General features: G+C 49.5%; 1 protein-coding gene across 1 annotated transcript in view; it reads left to right on the top strand.

Annotated features, from left to right (window-relative positions):
* The window catches only part of UBA6 (ubiquitin like modifier activating enzyme 6), a 253385-nt gene that overhangs the window by 211604 nt on the left and 25797 nt on the right, over positions 1-15984 (top strand). The window contains exons 27-30 of the mRNA XM_075341882.1: positions 7321-7438; positions 8710-8903; positions 10624-10751; positions 11871-11958. Coding sequence (XP_075197997.1) covers positions 7321-7438; positions 8710-8903; positions 10624-10751; positions 11871-11958 — 528 coding nt within the window. The remainder of the gene's footprint in view (positions 1-7320; positions 7439-8709; positions 8904-10623; positions 10752-11870; positions 11959-15984) is intronic.

Below are 15984 nucleotides of genomic sequence, written 5' to 3'. Positions count from 1 at the left end.
GGAATTTACGGTAAGTACAAAATTCCCTTCTTTACCCTTCCTGTAAGGGCTTAGAGTAGTTTGCTATTCCTACAAATAGTCATACGTTTTGCACTTTATGCTGTCTTCTAAGAATCTATTTCATGAGGCTCCATAAGTGTATTAGATTTACTATTAATACATTTTAGGTTTTGTCCTGTATTAACTACATTTATACTTCTATTTATTTCCTAAAATGAATTTTTCTTTAACAGCAGGACAAAAATACAACTGAAAAAAATTCATTAATACTTTCTTTCTTTGTCGCTTCATTGGGAGACCCAGACAATTGGGTGTATAGCTTCTGCCTCCGGAGGCCACACAAAGTATTACACTCAAAAGTGTAACCCCTCCCCTCTGCCTATACACCCTCCCGTGCCTCACGGGCTCCTCAGTTTTATGCTTTGTGTGGAAGGAGGCACACATCCACTCATGCATTCCCATTTTAGTCAGCAGCAGCTGCTGATGTTATCGGTTGGAAGAAAAGAGGGCTCCCACGGGGCCCCCGGCATGCTCCCTTCTCACCCCACTACGTCGGCGGTGCTGTTAAGGTTGAGGTACCCATTGCGGGTACGACGGCCGGAGCCTCATGCCGTATTTCCTTCACCATCCCTTGGGGGCTCTGGGAGAAGTGGGATCCTGAGCGGTCATCCAGGTACTGGGACCGTGCTCCCTCCGCAGCCCCTGTGTGGAATCTGCTGGACCGGAGTATTTTCTTTATCAGGGACCGGGCCCTGCATCTGTCAGGTACTCTGTGTCCCCATGGGGACGGTTCATGGAGCGCCTGGCACCCGGACGCTGCAAGGGCTGCTAGGCCGTGAAAGCCGGGGGACTTCCGCGCCGACCGCGCCTGTTTGTCGGCCGCGGTCATAAATTTAGTCCCCGGCTTCAGTTGCGGCCTACTTGCAAAATCTCGCCCCCGGACCTGTCTGTCAGGGTAGGGGCGGGACAGCCGACCGGACGCTGCCTGGGACACACAGCGGCTGCTGATCCGTGAAAGCCGGGGGACTTCCGCGCCGACCGCGCCTGCTTGTCGGCCGCGGTCATAAATTTAGTCCCCGGCTTCAGTTGCGGCCTACTGGCAAGACTCCCGCCCCCGGACCTGTCTGTCAGGGTAGGGGCGGGACAGCCGTCCTGACGTCGGCAGTGAGGGCCGGAGCATCCTGTATGCTTCCTCCCCCCTCTTTGATCACAATAGGGACCCCAGATTCCCGCACTTTTTCCTGGTGCCGCCCACCGCTCCACTCCCCCTCTGAGAGCTCCAGCAGCCATTTTTTTTCAGACATTCTGCGCTGGAGAATCATCAGGAAAGAGCTCTTCACCGCTGGGAGACCTGGAGCAGGGAATCTGGAGGACACACACGCCGCTTTTTAGCGGTCGGTAAGCCACACCGGTCATCCGGTGCTGGTCCCCCTGGGTTGCCTGAATAGATACGTATTATATATCTTTATATATATATATATAGATCTCTGTTCGGCCGGGCTGTATACTCTTCCCTTATACCCTCTGTGATCACTCTCCTGGGACACAACAGCATGTCGTCCACAAGGAGCAAGAGCGCTAAGGCACAGGGTTTCTTTGCGACCTGTACCTCTTGTGGGGCTATGTTGCCTGCGGGTTCCACCTACCCTCACTGTGAGCAATGCTCGACCCCTGTTACACTGACTCAGCCAGAGCCGCGACCACTTGTGGGCCCCTCGGCTCAGGTAGACCCCCATGCTACCACTGTCCAGGCGGCAGGGACAGGGTTTGCAGTGTTTGCTGAGAAGCTCTTTGAGTCACTTTCACAATCCATGGCTAAGTCTATGGACAAATGGTCTGCCAAGCTGCTAGAAGCCTTGCAGTCCAGACCGGTCCTTACACAGACCCAGGACACTGTTGGATCGGCGCCTCCAGGTCCTTCTCGGTCCACGCTGCAGCGCGCTCCCGGGGTGGGCTCTAGGTTTCACGTGGAGGACTCCTCCACTATCCACAGCCCCAGACCAGCTAAGCGGGCCCGCTTGGAATCATCAGCTTCATCACGCTGCTCAGGTTCCCGGCTGGAGGACTCGCTGGAGGACGAGGCGGAGGTCGCAGCTCAGGGCTCTGACCATGACGTTGCCCTCAACCTTGATACACCTGAAGGGGACGCCTTAGTAAATGATCTTATCTCGTCCATCAACCAGGTGTTAGATCTATCACAAGCGCTTTACTAAGCGCCTTGCTGACACACGTTACCCCTTCCCCTCTGACGTAGTTAAGGGTTGGGCTCAGTGTCCCAAGGTGGATCCTCCAGTCTCTAGATTGGCGGCTAGATCTGTGGTATCGGTTGCAGATGGCTCATCGCTAAAAGATGCCACTGACAGGCAGATAGAGCTCCTGGTGAAATCCATCTATGAAGCCACAGGCGCGTCCTTTGCCCCGGCTTTTGCAGCCGTGTAGGCACTCCAAGCTATCTCGGCTTGTCTAAGAGAGATTAATGCGGTCACACGTACTTCTGCTCCGCAGGTTGCCTCTTTGACTTCTCAGGCGTCGGCGTTTTCTTCATACGCCATGAAGGCAGTCCTAGACTCTGCTAGCCGTACAGCGGTCGCATCCGCTAATTCTGTGGCAGTCCGCAGAGCCATGTGGCTGCGCGAATGGAAGGCAGACTCTGCTTCCAAGAGATTCCTAACCGGTTTGCCGTTTTCTGGCGACCGATTGTTTGGAGAACGATTGGATGAGAGGGAAAAGACTCCTCCTTACCCCAGTCCAGACCAAAGCGACCTCAGCAACGTAAGATGCAATCGAGGTTTCGGTCCTTTCGCCCCTCCGCCAAGTCCCAATCCTCTTCGTCCAATAGGCCGGAGAAAGGTCAGAGGAACTCCTACGCGTGGCGGTCTAAGTCACGCCCCCAAAAGGCTGCCGGAGGCACTGCCTCCAAGGCGGCCTCCTCATGACTCTTGGCATCCCCGAACCGCATCCTCGGTCGGTGGCAGGCTCTCCCACTTTTGCGACACCTGGTGGCCACATGTTCAAGACCGGTGGGTGAGAGACATTCTGTCTCACGGTTACAGGATAGAGTTCATCTCTCGTCCTCCAACTCGTTTCTTCACAACCTCCCCCCCCCCCCCCCCCTGCTCGGGCCGACGCACTTCTTCAGGCAGTGGCCGCTCTGAAGACAGAAGGAGTTGTGATTCCCGTCCCCCCTCAGGAACAGGGGCGCGGCTTTTACTCCAACTTGTTCGTGGTGCCAAAGAAGGACGGTTCATTCCGTCCCGTTCTGGACCTCAAACTGCTCAACAGACATGTGAGAACCAGACGGTTCAGGATGGAATCTCTCCGCTCGGTCATCGCTTCGATGTCACAGGGAGACTTTCTCGCATCGATCGACATCAAAGATGCTTATCTCCATGTGCCGATCGCACCCGAACATCAACGCTCCTTACGTTTCGCCATAGGGGACGAACACCTTCAGTTCGTGGCATTGCCTTCGGCTTGGCGACAGCCCCACGGGTTTTCACCAAAGTCATGGCATCCGTTGTGGCGGTCCTACATGAGGCGCCTCATGCACTTCCTAGGGAAGAGGGTGGCAGCGATGGAGGCAGTGCCCTTCGCGCAATTTCATCTATGCCCACTCCAATGGGACATTCTCCACAAGTGGGACAAGAGATCGACTTCCCTCGACAAGAATGTCTCTCTTTCCCTGGCAACCAAGACGTCTCTTCAGTGGTGGCTTCTTCCCACTTCTCTATCGCAGGGAAAATCCTTCCTGCCCCCAACCTGGGCTGTGGTCACCACGGACGCGAGCCTGTTCAGGGTGGGGAGCAGTGTTTCTCCACCACAGGGCTCAGGGGACCTGGACTCCGAGGGAGTCTTCCCTTCAGATCAATGTTCTGGAGATAAGGGCAGTGTATCTAGCCCTATTGGCGTTCCATCAGTGGCTGGAGGTTAGGCAGATCCGTATCCAGTCGGACAACGCCACTGCAGTCGCCTACATCAATCACCAGGGCGGCACTCGCAGTCGTCAAGCCTTCCAGGAAGTACGGCGAATTCTGCAGTGGGTGGAAGCCACAGCATCCACCATCTCCGCAGTTCACAGAGCTCTGGCGGCGGATGCATTAGTACAGGATTGGTCGCAGTTTCAACTGCCTTATGTGTTTCCTCCTCTGGCGATGCTACCCAGAGTATTACGCAAGATCAGGTCCGACTGCCGCCGCGCCATTCTCGTCGCTCCAGACTGGCCAAGGCGGTCGTGGTACCCGGATCTGTGGCATCTCACGGTGGGTCAACCGTGGGCCCTTCCAGACCGCACAGACTTGCTGTCACAAGGGCCGTTTTTCCATCTGAATTCTGCGGCCCTCAACCTGACTGTGTGGCCATTGAGTCCTGGCTCCTAGCATCGTCAGGGTTATCTCAGGATGTCATTGCCACTATGAGACAAGCCAGGAAACCGACGTCCGCCAAGATCTATTACAGGACTTGGCGGATATTCTTGTCCTGGTGCTTTGTGAATGGGTTTACTCCCTGGCCTTTTGCCTTACCCATTTTTCTTTCCTTCCTTCAATCTGGAATGGACAAAGGTTTGTCAATAAGCTCTCTCAAGGGACAAGTATCGGCGCTCTCAGTATTTTTTTCAAAGGCGCCTGGCCAGGCTTCCGCAGGTCCGCACGTTCCTGCAAGGAGTATGCCACATAGTCCCACCTTACAAGCGCCCACTAGAGCCATGGGACCTTTTACAGGGTGCTAACGGCTCTTCAGAAACCACCTTTCGAGCCGCTGCGAGATGTCTCCTTATCACGTCTTTCGCAGAAGGTGGCATTTCTAGTGGCAGTTACATCACTCCGAAGAGTGTCGGATCTTGCAGCGCTGTCATGCAAAGCCCCCTTCCTGGTTTTTCACCAGGATAAGGTGGTTCTGCGTCCTGTTCCGGAATTTCTCCCTAAGGTGGTATCTCCTTTTCATCCAATCAGGATATCACCTTACCTTCTTTTTGCCCTAATCCAATTCACCGAAGTGAAAAGGATTTGCACTCATTAGATCTAGTGAGAGCACTCCGGTACTACGTGTCTCGCACAGCGCCCCTGCGCCGTTCAGATGCACTCTTTGTACTTGTCGCCGGTCAGCGTAAGGGTTCGCAGGCTTCCAGGTCAACCTTGGCTCGGTGGATCAAGGAACCGATTCTTGAAGCTTACCGTTCTTCGGGGCTTCCGCTTCCTTCGGGGCTGAAAGCCCATTCTACCAGAGCCGTGGGTGCGTCCTGGGCATTGCGGCACCGGGCGACGGCTCAGCAGGTGTGTCAGGCAGCTACCTGGTCTAGCCTGCACACTTTCACGAAACATTATCAGGAGAAGAAAAAACTGTGGAAAAAGAAAGCGCAATAGGGTCTTACCCCAATATATACAGGGTAAAGCAAGGAGTAATACTACTCACCAATTCGGGTTGTGACAGTCACAACACCTATAACAGCATGTAACATAAAGTCCCGGCAGCGGTCCCCACAGGGCAGATAACAGAGAGTAATAGTAGAGATGGGTTTCACAGCCGTGCCAAAGGACTCCCAGATTCTTCTCAGATTAATGTTTCTTTATTACATGCACAGGTCAAGTCTACGCGTTTCAGGAGAACACAGCTCCCTTCTTCAGGACAAACCAGCAAAGAATCATCAAATCTGCTGCATGCAGAGTCTATACAGCATTATATACCTCATGGGATGACGTCAGAGCACACCCACCAAAAAAAAAAAAAAAAAAGCGGGAAAGACATACTTCACAGGTCACAAGGACGTAATATGGTATAAACAAATCATAATGCAATAAAATATCAAGGCTCTCTAATAAAACCTAAAACCTATTGAAATGAATTAATTAAAAACAAAATAAATTATGTTGGTGTGAAAATGTTTGAGTGATTTATTTATGTATAAAACGTATATACATGTATAAATATTGGATTTTCCCCCCCTTTTTTTTTTTTTTTGATTTCTGGGCGGTCATTACGGGACCGCTTAGATAGACCGTTTATTATATATAAAAAAGTTTTTCTAGCTATATTTGTGTTGTTCTACCCGCTTTTTCTTAAGGAAGGTTTTATTCCCTCAAACAATTGTCTGTATGGATATGATCTATATAATCACAGGTGGCACTGTCTGCTGGACGCTCCCACACTTAGTTCCCAGTCCACTTGTGACTGGAAAATTCACGCTAATACAGGGTTCTTGGCTATACACTATACACTTCCCTGACAATTTCCCCCATTATACATGTATATACGTTTTATACATAAATAAATCACTCAGAAACATTTTCACACCAACATAATTTATTTATTTTGTTTTTAATTAATTCATTTCAATAGGTTTTAGGTTTTATTAGAGAGCCTTGATATTTTATTGCATTATGATTTGTTTATACCATATTACGTCATTGTGACCTGTGAAGTATGTCTTTCCCGCCTTTTTTTTTTTTTTTTTTTTTTTGGTGGGTGTGCTCTGACGTCATCCCATGAGGTATATAATGCTGTATAGACTCTGCATGCAGCAGATTTGATGATTCTTTGCTGGTTTGTCCTGAAGAAGGGAGCTGTGTTCTCCTGAAACGCGTAGACTTGACCTGTGCATGTAATAAAGAAACATTAATCTGAGAAGAATCTGGGAGTCCTTCGGCGCGGCTGTGAAACCCATCTCTACTATTACTCTCTGAAACATTATCAGGTGCATACCTATGCTTCGGCAGATGCCAGTCTAGGTAGACGAGTCCTTCAGGCGGCGGTTGCCCAACTGTAAGAGGGAGCCGTGTCGGCTCTATTATCGAGGTATTCTTTTACCCACCCAGGGACTGCTTTTGGACGTCCCAATTGTCTGGGTCTCCCAATGGAGCGACAAAGAAGAAGGGAATTTTGTTTACTTACCGTAAATTCCTTTTCTTCTAGCTCCAATTGGGAGACCCAGCACCCGCCCCTGTTCCCTTCGGGCTTGTTGTTCAATTGTTTCTTTGGTTTCAGTTCTCCGAACATCCTTCGGATTGAATTTACCTTAGACCAATTTATAAGTTTCCTCCTTCCTGCTCTTGCACCAAAACTGAGGAGCCCGTGAGGCACGGGAGGGTGTATAGGCAGAGGGGAGGGGTTACACTTTTGAGTGTAATACTTTGTGTGGCCTCCGGAGGCAGAAGCTATACACCCAATTGTCTGGGTCTCCCAATTGGAGCTAGAAGAAAAGGAATTTACGGTAAGTAAACAAAATTCCCTTCTTTTATTTGTTTGCCACCAAATATCTTTTTACAACTGCCTGGATGACAAACCTCTTTTCAGTCAGTGTTTTTTGTTTTTTTTTCTTTACCTTAGATTGTAGAAACAGATGAAAACGCAAAGAAGCCTGACCAAATCCCAGTAAGCAGTGAAGATGAGAGGCTGGCTGTCTTACAGTTAGAAAGAGTCATTGCAGAGGGCCAAGCATCACAAGGTCAGTTCTTATTAAGATATTTTGATGTAATAACTAGTAATGAGCAAGCACTACCATGCGCTGGTGCTCAGTACTCGGAACGAACAGTCAGATGCTTGGACGGGCTTGACTCTTGTACCGAGTATAATGGAAGTCAATGGAGAACTGAAGCGTTTTTTTAGAAGGTTTCCCCATTGATTTCCATTATACTCGGTACATAAATTGAGCCCGTCTGAGCGTCCAAATATTTATGAGTACCGAGTAACTGAGCATGATGACAGTGCTTGCTCATCACTAGTAATAACCATTAAACTTAGGGGTACTTTGCACGTTGCGACATCGCTACTGCAATGTCGTCGGGGTCAAATCGAAAGTGACGCACATCCGGCGCCAGTAACGACGTCGCAAAGTGTGAAGCCTAGATGCACCGATAAACGATTGCAAAAGGGTCTTAAATCGTTGATCTGTGTAGTGTCGGTCATTTTCATAATTTCGCTGCAGCGACAGGTACGATGTTGTTCCTCGTTCCTGCGGCAGCACACATCGCTGTGTATGAAGCCGCAGGAGCGAGGAATTTCTCCATACCTGTCTCCACCGGCTATGCGGAAGGAAGGAGGTGGGCGGGATGTTTACGTCCCGCTCATCTCCGCCCCTCCGCTTCTATGTGTGCGGGTCGCCGGCCAGAGCGACGTCGCAGGGCAGGTAAGTGCGTGTGAAGCTGCCGTAGCGATAATGTTCGCTACGGCAGCTATCACAAGATATCGCATGTGCGACGGGGGCGGTTACTATGGCGTTCATCATCGCTATCATCGGCTAGCGATGTCACAGCGTGCGAAGTACCCCTTAGATTCTCACTATAGTATACAATCTGCTGACCTCACTGATCATCAGGAATCCCTGAATGTTTCTAATGGGGCTTTGAAAGCTTCCTGATCGTCAGAGGGGGTGTGACCATTGGGACCGCCACCAATCCCAGTAACCAGGCCTCTGAAGATCTCCATGTGAATAAAGCAGAGGTCAATAAAGCACACTACCTCTCAGTTCTTATGTTTATGCCAAAGACCAGTCGAGCACAGCATTCTGACAAGCCCATTAAAAGTGATTGATTGACCACCGATTCACCCCAGTTCTCTTGGACAGCCATGGTCACAGCAGTCAAAACCCCCAGTGATCAGAAAGTTATACCTTATCCAGATAACTTTTTAAACTTGACACCACCCCTGTTAAGTGAATTAGGTATAGTGTTTAGTCATTACTTTACCTGTGTAACCCTTTTTTTTCCCTCTGGATAGAGGATCTTCAAATGAAGTTGCTGTCATTTGAAAAGGATGATGACCGCAATGAACATATCAACTTCATCACGGCAGCTTCCAACTTGAGGGCCAGAATGTATAGCATTGAACCAGCTGACAGACTGAAGACCAAGCGCATTGCAGGGAAGATTATCCCGGCCATAGCTACAGCCACAGCAGCCGTGTCTGGCCTGGTTAGTAGAAAAATTGACCTTTTAAGTTTTGTGTCCTCTTTATCAGCCTTTATATTGTACCTATGCCCAGAATAGCCATCATTTTTTGGATTTCATGCCAAAATCAATGTCAAAAGGCTTTAGATGCACTTCACTGTAGATGTCTTTCCATGTTGAAGTTAACCCCTTCAGCCCACGGGCACTTGCCGTTTTTATTTTTTGCTCCCCTTCTTCCGAGAGCCGTAGCTTTTTTATTTTTCTGTCAATCTTGCCATATGAGGTCTTGTTTTTTGCGGGACAAGTTGTACTTTTAAATGAAACCATAAGTTTTACCATGTGGTTTACTGGAAAACAGCAAATAAATTCCAAGTGTGGAAAAACTGCAAAAAAAGTGTGATGGCACAATAGTTTTTGGGTGTTATTCACCGTGTTCACTATATGGTAAAACTGATGTGTGGGTATGATGCCTGAAGTCGGTGCGAGTTTATAGACACCAAACATGTATAGGTTTACTTGTATCTAAGGGGTTAAAAAAAATTCACAAGCTTGTCCAATAAAAGTGGCGTACGTTTTGCGCCATTTTCCGAAACCTGTAGCGTTCTCATTTTTTGGGATCTATGACTCAGTGATGGCTTCTCAAGCTGACGTTTCTAATGGTACTATTTTTGCGCAGATGCTACGTTTTGATCGCCTGTTATTGCATTTTGCGTAAAACTTGTGGCGACCAAAAAAACGTAATTTTGGAGTTTGGAATTTTTTGCCACTACGCCGTTTACCAATCAGATTAATTGATTTTATACTTTGATAGTTCAGGCATTTCTGAACACGACGATACCAAATATGTGTATATTTATTTATTATTTTTTTTAACCCTTTAATTTTCAATGGGGGGAAAGGGAGGTGATTTGAATTTTTTAGTATTTTTTTTAAGACTTTTTTTTTATTTTTTTTTTTATTTTACTAGTGCCCTTAGGGGGCTATAGCGATCAGCAATCCGATCTGTCTGCACTATCTGCTGATCACAGCTATACAGCTGTAAACAGCAGATACGGTCACTTCCTGCTTCACTGGCCTCTGGGCCGAGTGAAAACGAAAGTGACTCGTCGTAGCTGCAGGCGTCATCACATGACCTTGTGCTACCATGGCAACAACCAAAAGTCACGTGATCACTCACATGATTTCCAGTGGGGGCGGCGGTAAGTGAAAATCATGACCGCGCGTATATACATCTCGCTGCCAGACTTTGGCAGCGAGATGTAATGGGTTAATGTTACTGGTGGAATGCGATTCCACTCGTAACATGCAGGCACACATGTCAGCTGTTGAAAACAGTTGATATGCTTGCGGATCGCCGCATTCTGCCCGCGGCAAGGGGCGGGGCTTAACGTCACGCGCTCCATGACGGATATATCCGTCAAAGGTTGTGAAGGGGTTAATGGGGAGTTTATGAGCATGTCAATTCTTTTCCACACAGGAAACACTAAAAAATTGCAAGTGGAACCCCGGCATACAAACACACAAACTGTGGGGGGTGATTGATTGTGGTTTTTTTATATATATTATGCAGTTTGGTCTCCAGCTTCCAGTGGCCTATCCTTTAGTATAGCACATCTGGGACAGTTAGCGATTTTAACATTAGTCAACACCATGTCATTTCATTTTTTATATTGATATAGCTGTCCCTTTTTCTTTTAGAGATTTGGGGAACTGTGTGTGTTCAACCTTGTTTTTCCTTTTGCAGGTTGCACTGGAGTTGATTAAAGTTGTAGGAGGACATCCGTTTGAAGCTTACAAAAACTGCTTCTTTAATCTCGCAATTCCAATAATAGTGTTCACGGAGACCGCAGAAGTGAAAAGAACCCCGATCAGGTACACTGTCCCAATGAAGTCTTATCAGCTTACTCATTGTTGTGGAAAGATTTTCCTGCCCATGTCTTGTGTTTCCAGTGATACAACCAGTTACAGCAAACACTAAACCACTGCTGGTAGAAATTTTACAGCCCTATTAAACAATACGTTTTCTGTAGTGACAGTAGGTAAGACTAAAGCTGGGTTCACACATAGCGACATCGCTGTTACGTCACCATTTTCTGTGACATAACAGTGACCTTGTAAGTCGCTGTTATGATCGCTGCTTAGCTGTCAAACACAGCGACGCAGCAGCGATCATAACGTCGCTACATGTGCAGAGAGCAGGGAGCCGCGCACACTGCTTAGTTCTGGCTCCTTGGTCTCCTAGCTACAGTACACATTGGGTTAATTATCCCGATGTGTACTGCGGCTACATGTCACAGTGCAGAGAGCAGGGAGCCGCGCACACTGCTTAGCGCTGGCTCCCTGCTCTCCTAGCTACAGTACACATAGGGTTAATTACCCGATGTGTACTGCAGCTACATGTCACATTGCAGGGAGCCGCACACACTGCTTAGCGCTGGCTCCCTGCTCTCCTAGCTACAGTACACATAGGGTTAATTACCCGATGCGTACTGCAGCTACATGTGCAGAGAGCAGGAGCCGGCACTAGCAGCAAGAGTGGCGGAGGCTGGTAACGAAGGTAAATATCAGGTAACCAGGGAAAGGTCTTCCCTTGGTTACCCGATGTTTACAGTGGTTACAGCTTTCTGCAGCTGCCAGACGCCGGCTCCTGCTCTCTGCTCGCTTCATTTCGTCGCTCTCTCGCTCTCACACACAGCGATGTGTGCTTCACTGCGGGAGAGCGACGACAAAAAAATGAAGCAGGACATTCAGCAACGACCTCACAGCAGGGGCCAGCTCGTTGCTGGATGTCACACACAGCGACGGGACGTCGCTGCAACGTCACAGAAAATGGTGACGTAGCAGCGACGTCGTTGTCGTCGTCGCTGTGTGTGACACCACCTTTAGAAAATAAGCATTGCTTACACAATATTTTTCCAAGTTTTGTCTGTTACGGGGAGAATATGTAACTAAAGACTCTTAGTAATAACTTCACTGTTTTCTGTCTTTCAGAAATGGCATTTCCTTTACTATATGGGACAGATGGACAATCTACGGCAAGGAAGAGTTTACTCTTTTGGACTTCATCAACGCTGTCAAAGTAATATTCTGTCCTTTGATACATTAGCAGAGCTTATACATGTTAAAGGAAACCTGTTAGGTGCAATATGCACCCAGGACCACGAGTGCATATTGCTAATCCCTGCCTAACCGTTCCTGTATACACTAGTATAGATAAAGGGATCTTTAATAAAAGTATTTCTAAAGATCTTTTATCATATGCTAATGAGCGCGGGGACTATTCCCCTGGGCGTTAGTTCCCCTGGCTATTCAGCTGCATTAGCATGTTAGTACGCCCCTGTGGGTGTGCTAACATGCTAATTAATGTGCAATGTCAGAGGATGATCTCACCTCTTGGCTTCCATCGCTGCCCGATGCTGGATTTCAGCTCAGTGCACATGATCTCGGAGTTCCGGTCATGCGCACTATGTAGTCGGGTGTACGTGTCCTGGCTTCAAACTGAAGTAGTGTGCATGATCGAAACTCCGGGGTCATACGCACTGAGCTGAAATCCAGTGTCTGGCAGCGGAGAGGTGAGTGAGATCATCCTGTGACGCTTGCACGTTCATTAGTATGTTTGCAAGCCCACAGGGGTGTACTAATATGCTAATGGAGCCGACTAGCAATGCCCTTGGGACTAGTCGCTGACCTCATTAGCATACAATAAAGGATCTTTAGAAATACTTTTTCTATAGATCCCTTTATCCATGCTAGTGTATACAGGGACAGTTAGGCAGGAATTGGCAATATGCACCCAGAACTGCTCGGGGTTCTGGGTGCATATTGCACCTGACAGGTTCCCTTTAACAGTGGAAGTATATGGCAATATGGTGAAATCACTGTAGAATAAAAAGTTGAACTATTTATTAACCCTTTAAGGACCAGGGAATTGGTCTTTTCCTCACCTTCCTCCAAGAGCCATATTTTTTATTTTTTTCGTCAATATGGACGTTATGGCTTGGGTTTTTGTTGGGGGGGATGTTTTTGTTTTTTTTGGGGGGGGGGGGGGGGTTTAAAGGCGCTGTAGTTTGGAATGACACCATTAATTTCTTCAGCGCTCTATTGGGAGACCCAGACGATTGGGGTATAGCTACTGCCCTCCGGAGGCCACACAAAGCACTACACTAAAAAGTGCAAGGCCCCTCCCCTTCTGGCTATACCCCCCCGTGGTATCACGGGTACTCCAGTTTTCAAGCTTTGTGCGAAGGAGGTCAGACATTCCATGCATAGCTCCACAGATTTTAGTCAGCAGTAGCTGCTGACTATTTCGGATGGAAGAAAAGAGGGCCCATATAGGGCCCCCAGCATGCTCCCTTCTCACCCGTGGATGGTGTTGTAAGGTTGAGGTACCTATTGCTGGTACAGGGGCTGGAGCCCCACATGCTGTTTTCCTTCCACATCCCCTTGTAGGGCTCTGTGGAAGTGGGATCCTGCCGGCCTCAAAGCTCTGACGCCGGGCTCCATCCACAGACCCATAGCACCTGGTGGATGTCGAGCAGGAGTACCATCAGGGACAAGGCCCTGCATCATACAGGTACTCTGTGTCCCCGGCAGGCACAGACACACTCCGGGCTGGCTGGGTGTTGTAGTGCGCCGGGGACCGTAACGCTAGAGCTAGTGTTCCTACAGTTTAACTGGGGGACTTTTCTCTGTGTTGTGGGAACGCAGCGCCGACCCCCGCTGGACCGGCGGCGCTGCTGTGACTTTTAGTTCGCCGGGGACACGCCGACCGCGCTTTTACGGCGGTGGCGTTTATAAATCTAGTCCCCGGCTTTTGCGGCCTAGGACGCCGGCAGCTCCGATTCGTTCCCGCCCCCACCCTGTCAATCAGGGTAGGGGAGAGACGCTGTTTCACGGCAGCGACGAGGGCTGGAGCCTGATTTACATGCTCCAGCCCTCTCACTAGGCACAGAGGGAAGCAGGCTTCCCGCTCTTAGTCAGGAACGCCCAGGGCCCGCCCCCCCTCCTCTCTCAGGACGCCGGCAGCCATTACATGCATGTCTGGCTGGAGGAAGGACGCAAGGCTCTGGGAGACCTGGACTAGGGGGCTTTGGAGATCACACACCCGCTCTTAAGCGGGCGGTAAGCGGCTTTCAGCTGGCCCCTCTAGTGCCTCAGTGTATATTAGTGTACTGTGTCACTGGACATATATATATTTCCTTATTGCTTGCACTGTGAGGTCGCTTCCTGGCTGTATACCCAGATCGCTCTGAGGAGGCAGCAACATGTCATCCGCAAAACGCAAGGCTGCCAAGGCTAGGGCTGTGTACACTGCGTGTGCTGCATGTGGGGCTGCTCTACCAGCAGGCTCCAAGGACCCCCATTGTGTGCAATGCTCAGATCCGGTGCTGCTTCGCCAGCCGGAGTCAGGAGAGATAGTGACCCAGGCTGAGACGCCTGTAAGTCCTGCCCCGGTGTCAGGGACAGACTTTGCAGTTTTTGCTGATAATATGTCTGTGACTATGGCAAAAATCCTTGAAACTTTGCAATCCATGCCTGGGGCTCAGTCTATGGACACGGCGAGGTCTCTGTCCTCTAATCCCCCTCAGTTGGATTTAATCCAGACTGCAAGGGGGTCCCCGGCTTCACAGGCTGAGTATTATGACTCAGATGATAGTCCTAGCCACCCTAAGCGAGCTCGCTGGGAAAGACCCTCAACGTCATCACACTGCTCAGGGTCTCAGCGCAATCAGTCGCTCTGTGATGCGTCTGATGAGAGTGATCAGGAGTCTTATCCTGGAACCCCTCTCAATCTGGATACCCCGGATGGGGACGCCATGGTAAACGATCTTATCTCAGCCATCAATAGACTGTTAGATATTTCTCCCCCAGCTCCTTCAGCAGAGGAGGCAGCTGCAGAGCAGGAGAAGTTTCGTTTTCTCTATCCCAAGCGTAAATTAAGTGCTTTCTTGGATCACTCTGACTTCAGAGAGTCAATCCAGAAACACGACGCTCATCCAGAAAGGCGTTTCTCTAAACGTTCTAAGGATACACGTTTTCCTTTCCCCCCTGATGTGGTCAAGCGCTGGACCCAGTGTCCAAAAGTTGACCCCCCGATTTCCAAACTTGCAGCTAGATCCATAGTTGCAGTGGAGGATGGCGCTTCACTTAAGGATGCCAATGACAGACAGATGGACCTCTGGTTAAAATCTGTCTATGAAGCTATCGGCGCGTCGTTTGCTCCAGCATTCGCAGCCGTATGGGCACTCCAAGCTATTTCAGCAGGGTTAGCAAAAGTGGATGCTATCTTACATCCAGCGGTGCCGCAAGTGGCGTCCCTTACCTCGCAGATGTCCGCGTTTGCGTCTTACGCTATCAATGCGGTCCTAGAATCTACCAGCCGCACCTCAATGGCGTCCGCCAATTCGGTAGTTTTGCGCAGAGCCTTGTGGTTAAAGGACTGGAAAGCAGATGCTGGTTCCAAAAAATGTTTAACCAGCCTGCCTTTATCTAGAGATAGACTGTTTGGCGAGCCATTGGCTGACATCATTAAACAGTCCAAGGGTAAAGACTCTTCTTTGCCCCAGCCCAGACCAAGCAAACCTCAGCAGAAAAAATGGCAGCAGAGGTTTCAGTCCTTTCGAGGTTCGGGCAAGACACAATTCTCCTCGTCCAAAGGGACTCAGAGGACGCAAAGAAGCTCAGATTCCTGGCGGGCTCACGCGCGCCCCAAGAAAGCAAATGGAGGAACCGCTTCCAAAGCGGCTACCTCATGACTTCCAGCTCCCCCCCTCCGCATCTCCGGTCGGGGGCAGGCTCTCCCGCTTTTCCGTCATTTGGATGTCACAGGTCAAAGACCGGTGGGTGACAGACATTTTGTCTCGCGGGTACAGAATCGAGTTCAGTTCTCGTCCTCCAGCTCGGTTCTTCAGAACCTCCCCACATCCAGACCGAGCAGATGCCCTGCTGCAGGCGGTGGACTCCCTAAGAGCGGAAGGAGTAGTGGTTCCTGTACCGCCTCAGGAACAAGGGAGAGGGTTTTACTCCAATCTCTTTGTGGTTCCAAAAAAGGACGGCTCGTTCCGTCCTGTTCTGGATCTAAAGCTGCTCAACAAACATGTGCACG

Source organism: Anomaloglossus baeobatrachus, chromosome 1, assembly GCF_048569485.1.
Source record: "Anomaloglossus baeobatrachus isolate aAnoBae1 chromosome 1, aAnoBae1.hap1, whole genome shotgun sequence".
Lineage (NCBI taxonomy): Eukaryota > Metazoa > Chordata > Amphibia > Anura > Aromobatidae > Anomaloglossus > Anomaloglossus baeobatrachus.
The sequence above is the reverse complement of the archived record's forward strand: the minus strand, read 5'-3'. Positions and strand labels throughout refer to the sequence as shown.